At 46.1% G+C, this 13,746-nt stretch overlaps 1 protein-coding gene across 1 annotated transcript in view; it reads right to left on the bottom strand.

Moving 5' to 3' along the window:
• tgfb2 (transforming growth factor, beta 2) overlaps nt 1–13,746 on the bottom strand; it is an 80,983-nt gene that overhangs the window by 21,365 nt on the left and 45,872 nt on the right. The window contains exon 2 of the mRNA XM_076105398.1: nt 5,141–5,304. Coding sequence (XP_075961513.1) covers nt 5,141–5,304 — 164 coding nt within the window. The remainder of the gene's footprint in view (nt 1–5,140; nt 5,305–13,746) is intronic.

The raw sequence follows: 13,746 nt of genomic DNA on the forward strand, positions 1-13,746 counted from the left end.
TTTGGTAAACTATTTACTATAAAAATAAGGAACAATTGAAACACTTCAGTATTACACTGAACAAACACTTTCCCAAAAGGCCACAACCGGCTTTAAAACTGAAAAGCATCTAAAATGCTATGAAATTGAAAATATTAAATAGATAAAATGATAATTAAAAATAAACTTTAGGTGGCATTAGGAAGAGTGTTTCAATTTAGTTCCATCCTGGTTATATGCCAGTGTAGCTGTTAAGCTGCATGCAATTGGAACAAACTGCCAGAAGATCTTAGATGTGAACCATATAAAGATTTTTTTCAATTTGTGTTTCAAACATTTCACTTCTCATGTGCCTATGATTAGGCTTCTAGGTTTTTACAATGTGTTTATTCTGTTATGTACCTTGTATTTTCTTTTATATTCTTTGTCTTTACTTATATTCCTTGTTTAATTGCTATTTTATGTTCTTTATATCATCTTCCAATCATATTGTAAAATTGCCCCAGTGTACGAAATGTGCTATAGAAATAAATTTGCTATTGCTATAATTTAAACTTCGGCTTTTGTGTCTTAAGACTGCTTGAAAGCAGCGGGGGCTCCAGTTTGTTTTTTCCTCGTCCCGGTGATCAACCCATCTGGGTGATGCCGTCGATTCAAATGTGTGTATTTACCCTCCATTTTAGCGCCTGTCTCTTTAAGGCCCCCTTTGCAAAAAGCCCTTGCTCTGATTGGTCAGTGTCCTCTGGAATTCAGCCAGAAAAACACTAAATATATGAATCTATAAAAGGGCTGGCTGAACCTGCACGCAGCAGTTATCAGAAAATAGAAAGACATATTGGATGTGATCCCTAGAAAATGAAGAAGAGCGATTTTTTTTGGTGTGGAAGCGATCAACATTACAAATTACCTCGTCCTCCAGACCTCCTACTACACGGCTTGCCAGACAAAGGGTACAAGAGTCTAAAGCAGAGGTCACTAATAGGCGGACCGTGGTCCGGACCCAGACGCTGAGAACTAAGAATTATAACATTTTAACAGAGCGCTTCTATTGGAATACATAGAATTTGTCTCCGGTTTCCACTCCGCTCTCAATGTACAAACACTATTTTACAACAAACAAGAAAAAATATATAAAGAATAAAAAACGGCAGCAAAAAAGTCGAACAGATGTAGGTATAAACATTTAACAGCTATAAGTATAAATATATATCAAAAAAAAAAGTGTGTATATATATATATATATATACACACACACGTGAACATAAACCTATAAACAATGGCAATGGAATTGAGGTGATAGTGCAAGTGGTGGTAATAGTGCAAACAGAGGTAGTAGTGCAATATGACTTATTTATTGTTCATCAGAGTGACGGCCAGTGGAAAGAAGCTGTTCCTGTGTCTGGTGGTTTTGGCGTACAGTGCTCTGTAGCGCCTACCAGAGGGGAGGAGTTGGAACAGCTTGTGTCGAGGGTGTGATGGGTCTGCAGTGATCTTTCCTGCCCGTTTCCTGACTCTGGAGGTGTACAAGTCCAGGATGGAGGGCAGGCTGGAGCCAATGATCTTCTCTGCAGACCTGACAATCCGTTGTAGTCTGTTCCTGTCCTGTTTGGTGGCCGATCCAAACCACACAGTGATGGAAGAACAGAGAAGAGACTGGATGATGGTGAAGTAAAACAGAATCAGCAGCTCCTGAGGCAGGTTGAACTTCCTGAGCTGGCGCAGGAAGTACAACCTCTGCTTGGCCTTTTTCCTGATGGTGTTGATGTTGGGAGCCCACTTCAGGTCCTGGGAGATTGTGGATCCCAGAAACCTGAAGGTCTCCACAGCAGACACAGTGTTGTTGAGTATGGTGAGGGGGGGCAGTGTTGGGGGGCTCCTCCTGAAGTCCACTGTCATCTCCACAGTTTTGAGTTTCTTTAGCTCCAGGTTGTTCTGACCACACCAGAGGACCAGCTGTTCAACCTCCCGTCTGTACGCAGACTCATCACCGTCCCTGATGAGGCCGATGACCGTTGTGTCGTCTGCGAACTTCAGGAGTTTAACAGATGGGTCCTCTGAGGTGCAGTTGTTGGTGTAGAAGGAGAAGAGCAGTGGGGAGAGCACACACCCCTGGGGGGCGCCAGTGCTGATAGTCCGGGTGCTGGATGTGATTTTTCTCAGCCCAACCTGCTGCATCCTGTCAGTCAGGAAGTTTGTGACCCACTGACAGTGGATGCTGGCACAGTGAGCTGGGAGAGTTTGGGTTTGAGTATTTCTGGGATGATGATGTTGAACGCTGAGCTGAAGTCCAAACAGAACCCTTGCATATGTCCCTGGGGAGTCGAGGTGTTGCAGCATGTAGTGCAGTCGCATACTGACTGCATCATCCACCGACCTGTTTGCACAGTAGGCAAACTGCAGGGGGTCCAGCAGGGGCCCTGTGATGTCCTTCAGATGGGTCAACACCAGTCTCTCAAAGGATTTCATGACCACAGACGTCAGGGCGACAGGCCTGTTGTCATTTAATTCTGTGATGGAGGATTTCTTGGGAACCGGGATGATCGTGGAGCGTTTGAAGCAGGAGGGGACTTCACATAGCTCCAGTGATCGGTTGAAGATCTGTGTGAAGATGGGGGCCAGCTGGTCAGCACAGACTTTCAGGCAGGAGGGTGACACACCGTCTGGGCCTGGTGCCTTCCTGATCTTCTGTCTGTGGAAGAGCCGACTCACATCCTCTTCGCAGATCCTCAGTGCCGGTGGGGGGTCGGTTGGGAGAGGTGAGAAGGAGGCAGGGGGTGTAGGTGGTTGTTTGATGATGGGGCAGGTGGGGGGGGGGGTGAAAGTGGGCTTATCAAACCTGCAGTAGAAAACATTCAGGTCGTCAGCCAGTTGGTGATTGGCCTCAGTGGGGGGGGGGATGGTCTCCTGTAGTTGGTGAGTACTTCCAGGCCTCTCCAAACTGACGAGGGGTCATTGGCTGAAATCTTTTTCTCCAGCTTTTCAGTGTAGCTTCTCTTGATCTCCCTCGTCAGTGTGTTTCAGGCCTGGTTGTACAGGATCCTGTCCCCACTTCTGTAGGCCTCCTCCTTGGCCCGACGAAGCTGTTATGATGTGGTGTGTTCATGGACCCAAATGCAGACACAGGACAGCAGAGTTCTTTCTCAAACCAAGATATTTATTTCTCTCAGTCAGGGGGAAAAAACAAGGTCCAAGCCGGAAAGTGGCTAAAACCCTCTGAGCGACAGACGAAGCCGACAGGTAAACAGTCACGTCAAACACTGAGGCCCATCCTCGCGCTCCGCTCGGATCCTAGCCGGAAAGTGGCTAATCCGCGTCCGCGGCTTGCAGGCAGGCTGAATCAACTGTGTGAAACCCGGGGCTCGACACAGGATCGCCAAGACTTCACAGTTGATCTCCGAGTGGTCCAGTGTGTTTTTGTCCCTGGTGCTACACTTAATATGCTGTCTGTATTTAGGCAATTCTTTGCTGAGGTTTGCTCTGTTAAAGTCCCCAAGAACAATGAGCAGGGAGTCTGGGTGTTTGTGCTCCATGTTGTTGATCTGTTCAGCCAGGTGTTGCAGCGCCTCACTCTCACAGGCCTGAGGATGTAAACACCGATCAGAATGAACGAGGAAAACTCCCGCGGTGAATAAAATGGTTTGCAGTCTATGAAAAGTGTTTCTAAGTGAGGGCTGCATGATTCCTTTAACACTGGGACATCTGTACACCAACCTTCGTTAATGTAGAAGCAGATTCCGCCTCCCCTCGTTTTTCCCAACAGCGCCGTTACGCGGTCCGCTCGGATGAGTTGGAAGCCCGGCAGATGTAGTGCGCTGTCCGGAATGTGCTCACCGAGCCAGGTTTCAGTGAAGCACAGGGCGGCGGATCTGCTAAAGTCCTTTTTTAGTTTGTTGAGGAGCAGCAACTCATCCATCTTGTTGGCCAGAGAGCGGACATTCGCCAGGTGAATTGATGGGAGCGCAGTTCTGAGTCCCCGTCGGCGCAGATTAACGAGCGCTCCTGCTTGCTTCCCTCGTTGGCGTCTCCGATAAATTCCGAGTAGAGCCGCTGCTCCCCCAAATAAAATCTCTGAAAAACTTTCTGGTTCGATGAAATGCGGCGAAAAGGTTTGGCCAATGGATAGATGGATGTTTAAAAGTTCCTATCGACTGAATGTGATCAGAGAGGGAGAGCTGGAAACAAGACAAACAAACAAAAACAGAAAAAGTACGAGATAGTGCAGTACCGAGGCTGCCATCCGCGCCGCCATATTGGTATACATACAGATGTTAATACAACTGTTGGCTACTTCAATATATTTGGGACTGAATCATCAGACATTATTGTGATGTTCTGAATCTTTGCATGAGGAAATCCTCTCTAACTGGACCTCGTTGAACTTCAATTGAATACCACTGGTCTAAAGGTATACAACTATTTTGTGAGTGGTTGGGTTCACAACCTCAAAACCAAAGTAGCATTGAACGTCTGCCGTCATGTTTTTATCAGGGTAGCTAGCATCGTTAAAAACAAATCTCCTGGTAGATAGCTAACTAGCTTTCTCCTGCATAAAACCAATGACAAAAAGACAGACAAAATAACACAGACCATGGTGGTGATATAGCCGGAAACATAGCCAATCACATCTGCGATATTATCACCCTGTGGTGTTTGTTCTGTCACTAGTGTGTCGCAGTTTTAGCTAGCTAGCCAGAAATCTGAAATCCATTGTCAAAAAATATGTTTCCGTGACCTTATCCTCAGGTAAATACTTTTATTTTTTAAGTCTCGCCATGTAAGGTTAGTATACAATCTCTCTTAACTGTAAGCATAAACTCAGATTGCAGATATGAAGAATCTGTTGGCAACGGGATAAGATGTTGGTATTTGAAACATTCCGGTTTCAGTTTGTAGTCTGATTAATATTGACAAAATTAAGTTTGACTGGATACTTCATTAAAATCCACATTATGTTAAAGAAATGTCTTATGTCGCTTAAAAGTCTGTAAGTGAGGGAAAATCACAAAAGCACAATCAAAAACGTAAAAACAACAATGCCAATTTTGTCTATTTATTTAGTTAAAATCCTTCCTAGCCTGAATAAATTCCAAAAGTATCTCTTGAATCATTGTTAGAGATCCCTGGGAGCTCCTGATATCAGACCAGTGGAATGTGTGTGTACCTGGTAGAGTTCGATGCGCTGCTCAGACACTCGGGCCCCATGGTTTTGAAGACGGAAGATCCGAAGTTCAGCCTTCACAAGGTTGGAGGCGTTCTTTTCCATGGAAGACACATCAAACGTCAGCCGCCTGAAGTATGGGTTGAAGTGTGTAGGAGAAATGACATCTACAAAAAAGGAGAAAGAATAGCTGATTTAGTACATTTGTGTGTAGATCTATCCATTGGTACCAACCATGCTAGCTTGTCGTAAAGAAGGCCAAATAACACTCAAAATGTAGGCGAGGGAATGACTGGCACGGCCATATTCAGAGGGGTCCCTTGACCTCACGATATTTGAATGAAAATGGGTTCTATGAGTACACACGCATCTTCCCTTTACAGACAGGCACACTTTATGGCAATGTATAAATGCAGTTTGGAATTTTAAAAAACATGCAGTTTTTTGCATGGAATATATATGTGTTATTTTTGCCTATTCTAAAAATGGGGTCCCAGTATAAGGAAAGCTGAGACTTAGAGTTAGAGCCCAATTGTATTTAGGCTCTAACTCACACAGGCTCCACCCTCTACTGCACTCTATGGGTAATACTCTCCTCCAATCACGAGCATGCATTCACCAACTAAAAATTGCAGAAGCGTAGGCGGCCAATCAGAACACTCTGAAGGCATTGTCATTCAAGACAGCTTTGCAGCTTGCACTGACCTCAGCTCAGAGTCAGAATGAACTAAATACCCTGAGTTTCGAGGACATATAAGGTGGCAGCATGGTTGATGCTCTGTCCATTGTCTTGGACATGTTGGTCTCTTTTTTTAGGGTCTGTGCTCACTGGAACAATGCAGGACTGGTGAAAAGGGAGGGGTGTCTGTCGGTAGTCTTGCAACTGACCTCCTCTCTGTGCATGATACAGCTACATGTTCCTTTGTGCTCCTTGATGAACTGGGGATTGTGGTGTTCATGGCTTCTACTGCTTGTCTTTTGACCCCAGCAGGGCTATAGGCCATGGCTCTAACCAGTTCAGTTGTGTAATAACTGGGTTGGCTGTGGCGGCCAAGGTTATAAAGTAGGTTGCTGTGGTAACTAAATGAAGCTCTAGCTAAGTACATACCTGCAAACTCATAAGAGGTGAAAAAGGTGACAAGCACCCGAACCCGAAACCCTGTCGGGGGGTTCGGGGGCATGCTGCCCGGGGAGAATTTTATTTTAAATATGAGCTTTAAAATGTATCATTCTGGTGTACTCTGAGAAGAAAACTAACTGATAAGACATTTACTAACTAATTTATTATTCAGTTATTAATCAGTATTTCAGCTCTAGTTGAACAGCTGGCTAGTTAGCTTCTGCTTTTTTTCAATCAATATTATTATTATTAACCTTTATTCAGACAAAATCCATTGAAACCGAGATCTCATTTTCAAAAGTTTTTGTCATATTACAACACAGATAAAATTCTACTTTGAGTTAAAAAAAAAAAAACTGCAACCAGATCCGCCGGTGTTCTGGTTTAACGTTAATGAGTGACCGCGGGAACTGAACCGGAACACGGGGGGTTGCATGTTTCATCACGTTATAATTTTTCTACCTAAATCGCGATAATGACGAAAATTAACAGTCGACAAAGTTTTGCATGCAGTGGACGTTTGCCTTAACCCAGCGAGTCTGAACTGTAACGGTACATAACGTAACTTAAACGTTAACGCCAATACAATCCACTAATGATATCAAGCTGACTAGCTTTCCATTATAAACAGGTTGGGAAGACTGTGTAGACATCTTAACGCTGATTGGCCAAGACTCAACACATCACATCAAAGATGTTTTATTGCAAAGATCACGACATCACCTTTTCTCCTCGTCTCACTCCAATCTGAGAAACGCTGATTGGCCAGTTGACCCCCACCAAAAAAGAAAAAAACTCTATGGATCTACACGACTTAGCCTACACGACAGGACTTTCGGTTGGCCTCAAGGAGGTTCTGGCAAACCATCCGACGGCTCAGGAAGGGAAAGCAGGGCTTACCCCAGGCTGTTCTCAGCAGGGGGGGGGAACTGCTGACCCGGACAGGGGACATCGTCGGGCGGTGGAAAGAGCACTTTGAGGAACTCCTAAACCCGACCAACATGTCCTCTGCAGAGGAGGCAGCGCCTGAAGATCTAGGGGGAGGCTCACCCATATCCCTGGCAGAGGCCGCTGAGGTAGTCAAAAAGCTCCTCGGTGGCAAGGCGCCAGGGGTGGATGAGATCCGCCCTGAGATGCTGAAAGCGCTGGACATAGTTGGGCTGTCCTGGCTGACACGCCTCTTCAATGTCGCATGGGGGTCGGGATCAGTGCCCATGGACTGGCAGACCGGGGTGGTGGTTCCCATTTTCAAAAAGGGGGACCGGAGAGTGTGCTCGAATTACCGGGGTATCACACTACTCAGCCTCCCGGGGAAGGCTTATGCCAGGGTGCTGGAAAGGAGGCTCCGACCGTTTGTCGAACCTCAGATTCAAGAGGAGCAATGCGGATTCCGTCCCGGCCGTGGAACAGTGGACCAGCTCTTTACCCTCGCAAGACTGCTGGAGGGGTTCTGGGAGTTTGCCCAACCAGTCTACATGTGCTTTGTGGACTTGGAGAAGGCTTTCGACCGGGTCCCTCGGGGGTTCTTGTGGGGGGTGCTGCGGGAGCAGTGGTGTATAGTAACGAAGTAGAAATACTTCGTTACTGTACTTAAGTCGTTTTTTTGGATATCTGTACTTTACTTTACTACTTATATTTCTGTTGACTTTTACTTTTACTTCACTACATTTTGCAAAGAAAACTGATACTTTTACTCCGATACATTTCCCCTGAAACCTTCGTTACTCGCTACAAAATCAAATCTATCTTTAGAAACAAAATGAATCATGAGACCAAAGTCGGGGACTGTGGTGGAACAGAGACTGCAAGCAAGCAGGTTTGGCGAATCAGTGGTCCTAGCTTGTAAGTTAAATCATTGGTTAATCACGTTAATGCGCAATTGCAAACAAGTGCCCTCAAAGCCGCGGTGTTTTGATTCCCAGTGATGCTATATGCTATAGCTAGCGAGCGACTACATGAGTAGAATTCCACTCTACGATGACTGATTTCATGAAGCAGAAATGGAAGCACCTGCTACTCCCGCAACAATCTACGGTGGTGACGAAGACCAACACCCGTGGATCGCTAGCGAGTTAGTGAGCTGAGGAAGTGTTGATAGTTGTGCAGCACTAGTTGGCTAACGTTAGCTATAGCTAGCCACCACACCATGGGATTGACAGGAGCCGCGAGAGCGCAGCATCAGGGTTAGCATTAGTGTTAGCATTAGGGTTAGCATTAGTGTTAGCATTAGGGTTAGCATTAGTGTTAGCATTAGGGAAATCCTTCCCAGCTGTGCGCAAGCTGTCTGTGAAGCTGAACACACCTCTACCTGCCTCAGCGGCCTGTGAAAGGCTATTTAGCATCGCAGGACTAGTCTTCAGCCCAAGAAGAGCGAGACGGAATTCTCGCAATTTTGAAAACCAACTTCTTTTGAAGATGAACAGGACATTTTTCAGTTTCAAGTAATGACTGGGTTGTTACTTTCGGTGCTGCTTTAGTATTGATCATGTTTTGATATTTGAGTCATTTTGTGGATGATCAGATGGAGTTATGATGGTAGCAGTCGCCCAATTGCAGATTCAGCTTGAGCAAAACCTTTGCCTATTGTGTTCAATTCAGGCCCATAGGAGTTTACAAGGCAGGTGTCCTTTCTCACAACACTGACCTGATGCATCAAGTGGATATTTTTTGCTGAACACAACATTATGCATTTGCCCTCTACATCCTCTAGTCGGAGTGAGCATACTTATAAACGCACTGTTACAACTCCTTCATAGTGTCATATTGCTTTTCGGAGAATTATGATGATAAGTTCATAGTAGCTGCAAAAGTATACTTATGTACAATATATTATGTTGAACATTGTTGCTCCTGGATGGATCACAGCCAACCCAATTATTGTCAACACAGCTCCTTGTCCTTGTTCATGGTGCCACAGCACTTAAAAGAATAAACTTCATAATTCTGACCCTTTGCTTTTTTATTAACAGCATTTACTTGTACTTTTACTTTCAATACTTAAGTACATTTAATATCAGAAAATTACTTTTGATACTTAAGTACAATAAATATCAGATACTTTAAGACTTTTACTCAAGTAGTATTCTAATAGGTGACTTTTACTTTTACTGGAGTAGTTTTCCAGTAAGGTATCTTTACTTTTACTCAAGTATGGCTTTTGGGTACTTTATACACCACTGTGCGGGAGTATGGGGTGCCGGACCCATTACAACGGGCGATCCGGTCTCTGTACGACTGCAGTAGGAGCTGTGTCCGCATTCTCGGCAATAAGTCAGACATGTTCCCAGTGGGTGTTGGCCTCCGCCAGGGCTGCCCTTTGTCTCCGGTCCTGTTCGTGACTTTCACGGACAGGATATCTAGGCGCAGCCGGGGAGTGGAGAACGTCAGGTTCGGGGGTCTCGGGATCGCCTCTCTGCTGTGGTCCTGTTAGCCTCCTCGGATCGTGACCTCCAGCATTCACTGGGGCGGTTTGCAGCCGAGTGTGAAGCGGCGGGGATGAGAGTTAGCACCTCCAAATCTGAGGCCATGGTGCTCTGCCGGAAACCGGTGGATTGCTCCCTCCAGGTGGGGACGTAGTGCCTACCTCAAGCGAAGGAGTTCAAGTATCTCGGGGTCTTGTTCACGAGTGAGGGTAAGATGGAGCGGGAGATCGACAGACGGATCGGTGCGGCTGCAGCAGTAAAGCAGGCGCTGCACCGGACCGTCTTGGTGAAGAGGGAGCTGAGCCGGAAGGCAAAGCTCTCAATTTACCACTCGGTCTACGTTCCTACCCTCACCTATGGTCACGAACTCTGGGTCGTGACCGAAAGGACAAGGTCGCGGCTACAAGCGGCCGAAATGAGCTTCCTCCGTAGGGTGGCCGGGCTCAGCCTTAGAGATAGGGTAAGGAGCTCGGTCATCAGGAGGGAGCTTGGAGTCGAGCCGCTACTCCTTCGCGTCGAAAGGAGTCAGCTGAGGTGGTTCGGGCATCTAATTAGGATGCCTCCTGGACGCCTCCCACTGGAGGTTTTCCAGGCACGTCCAACTGGGAAGAGACCTCGGGGAAGACCCAGAACACGCTGGAGGGATTACATCTCCCAGCTGGCCTGGGAACGCCTCGGGATCCCCCAGAATGAGCTGGAACATGTTGCCGGTGAGAGGGAAGTCTGGGTCAGCCTGCTTGGCCTGTTGCCACCGCGACCCGACCCCGGATAAGCGGAGGAAAATGGATGGATGGATGGATGGATGGATCTACACGATTCACGTGGATGACATATTTTAATTAATTCAAAACGGCGAATTTCGCCGAAAAGCGACAAGTTTACAGGTATATACATAAGTTCAGTCAGGAAGCAGTGTTTCCCCTACCATTATATTAGGGGGGCGCCCCCAATATCTGCGTTTTTTAAATGCTCCCATGGTAGTGAAGATGGCAACACTCGCTCTCCTGCTGCGCGATTCGTTGTCACACTGCAGCTCAATCAGCTCCAGCTGCAGGTGAGGTGGAGCATCATCAGGGTCCACGCTGAAGGGAGAAGAGAAAAGCAACATGTCCTCTTCAATCGCTGCAAAATCCCGAAAGCTGTCATTAAACTCCACAGTCAGTGATGCGATGGCTGCTGCATACCTCTTCGTTTGCACACCGATATTGGCCTGTGGAAAACTGACCATGACCTACTGCAGAGCTGGGAAATGTGTGGTGCAGGGCTCCGTTTGTGACAAGTGTCTCTGGAAAAGTTGCAGCTTGGTTCCAAAGGCCTTGATCTGTGCATATATTTGGCTCACTACTGCGTCTTTTCCTTGAAGGCTGACGTTCAGCGCGTTCAGATGATTTGTTATGTCAACCAAAAAAGCTGAGTCTGCCACCCATTCAGCATCTAACAGTTCTTGCATCGGTTCTCCCTTTTCAGCCAAAAATTGTCCAATTTCCCTTCTAAGAGAGAAAAATCGCTGCAGTGCGGATCCCCGACTGAGCCACCTCACATTGTTGTGATATATCACATCTCCATATTCAGCCTGGATGTCAAGCAGGAACTGCTAAAACTGGCGGTGGTATAGGGCTTTAGAGCGAATGAAATTAATTGCCTTTACCACCGGTATGAAGGCAAATCACTGTCAAAATCCGAGAGCGCAAATGAGATCCATGCGCGCGCGAAAATCAAACAGCCGCGCGCGTATTTTACTTTGATGAGCGCTTTTACATCACTCCGCGAGCAAAATTCACTCGAGAAGCTTAAACCTGCTCGCTCGCGAAACTTTAAACTGCTCGCTCGCGAGTCTTTTACCTGCTCGCTCGCGACTAGTTTTTCTTTTTGACAGTAAGTGGGCGGACCCAGTCGCCATTGTATCTCTACATCTAATTGGTTACAATCCTCGTCTTGGGATAAACCGGAGACTGGGTCCGCCCACTTACTGTCAAAAAGACAGTAAGTGGGACAGTAAGTTTAACTACTCGCGAGCGAGCAGGTAAAAGACTCGCGAGCGAGAAAGGTTTAAGCTTCGCGAGCGACTTTTGCTCGCACGAGAGTGAATTCTGCTCGCGGAGTGATGTAGAAGCGCTCGTCAAAGTAAAATACGTGCGCGGCTGTTTGATTTTCGCGCGTGCATGGATCTCATTTGCGCTCTCGGATTTTGACAATGATTTGCCTTCATACACCGGTTTCATAACATGATCAAATCGGAGATGTTTAGCGCAGAGAACCTGCTGATGAATGATGCAATGCAGTTTAATAGCGTTGCCTCCTTCTTCGCTGACTTTGTTACAGATCAGTGTGGATAACCCACTTCTTTCACAAGTCATGGCAGGCGCGCCATCGGTAATAATCCCACTAACTTTACTCCACGGTAGTTTCAGATCATCAACAGCTGAGCAAACAGTAAGGAATAAATCTGATCCTCTTGTTTGGCCTTTAAGGCTTTTAAGGTCAAGCATCTCTTCTGTTACGTTCATGTCATCGTCAACACCTCTCAAAACAATCAGTAACTGGGCAGTGTCTGATGCGTCTGTGCTTTCATCGCAGGCTAACGAAAAAAAATCAAAATTCTCCCAGTTGTCTCTTAATGTCTGATGATAGCTCTTCAATTCTCCGTGCCACAGTGTACGAGCCAGGCAAACATTAGCAAACTGTCTTCTTCTCGGGGCAAATGTTTTCTGCTATTTTCATAACAGTCTTTGATAAACTCACCTTCAGTAAAAAGGTTTGCCATGTTTAGCAATTAACATGGCCACTTCGTAGCTTACTTTGGTGATGTTTTCATTTGACTCATGGGCCCGCGAAAAGGACCGCTGCTGTGTGGCCAAGTTATCTTGGAGTTGCTTCACTTTTCTAGCACGGTCGCTCGCTGATAGCTTGTTGTAGCATTAGCATGTTTTGTCTCGTAGTGTCTCTTTACATTACATTCCTTAAACAAGGCAACAGTCTCATGACAAATTAGGCAGACACAGTTGTTTCGGTTTTCGGTGAAAAAATATTGCGATCTCCACCTTTCCTGGAAGCGGCGGCCCTTGTTATCGACTTTCCTTTTTTTACTTGCTGTAGCCATGACAGTTCAAGGGTCAGAGCAAATTTTAAACAGCCAGACAGTTACAAAGTGGTGCTGCCACCATGAGGTAAAAATAGGAATTGCATGTTGAATTTGTATGATTTATTCATTCCGTTTGACTGTGCTGGCGGGCCATAAATAATGCATTTTAAGACAGAAGGCGCAGGCCTTATAAAATCTGACCTTGGGCCGTGATTGGCCCGCGGGCCGGACTTTGGACATGCCTGATATAGAGCAACCTGCTTCATTAATCATTTATTGCATCACCCTTTGCACTCTGCACCATTGCACATTGTCAGATTTGACCATGATTCTCCAGAGCCACAATATAACTGCTTTCATAGGAAAAAAACTCCCTAGAGTGTTCCTTTAAAGATCAGTTTGAATTTTTGATATTCCTACAGGCATCAGACTTTTAAAAGCCAGGTCAGTGTAACCCTGACACCCACAGCTACACGCACTCCTTCACTACGACAGCAGCAACACACAGTAGCAGCAACACAATCCCCCTCATATACGACTGAAAACCATGTGTGTGGAAGTGTTTGACATACGCTTACACAGGACCAGGGAGACATGCACAGCACTGACAGCCACACGTGTTGCCATGTCTGACAGACGCTGCTGAACACACACAAATGTACAGCGTAATACTGGAAACCATGTGTGGAGTGTTTGACAGCGACCCACAGCACAATGAATTAGGAGGCCCGGAGGTCTTAAATTGATGGCTGTAATGTAAGGCAGAAGCCCAGGATTAGCAAGACACTGTGGTTTGTTTAGGGAGAGTATACTCAACCAGCCAGACACACGGATTGGGACCAGCTGACAGAGGCCAACACATAGAGAAGAAAGTTTGTTTCGCACAATCTTTAAATATCGTTGAATATGGCCAGTTTTGTCTACTCCTTTGATAATACTGTATCTGATTACCAACCGTAATGGCAATATAAATAAGTATTAAGAG

Source organism: Anarhichas minor, unplaced genomic scaffold (genome assembly GCF_050575085.1).
Source record: "Anarhichas minor isolate MPS153535 unplaced genomic scaffold, ASM5057508v1 ptg000032l, whole genome shotgun sequence".
In the NCBI taxonomy this organism is placed as follows: Eukaryota; Metazoa; Chordata; class Actinopteri; order Perciformes; family Anarhichadidae; genus Anarhichas; species Anarhichas minor.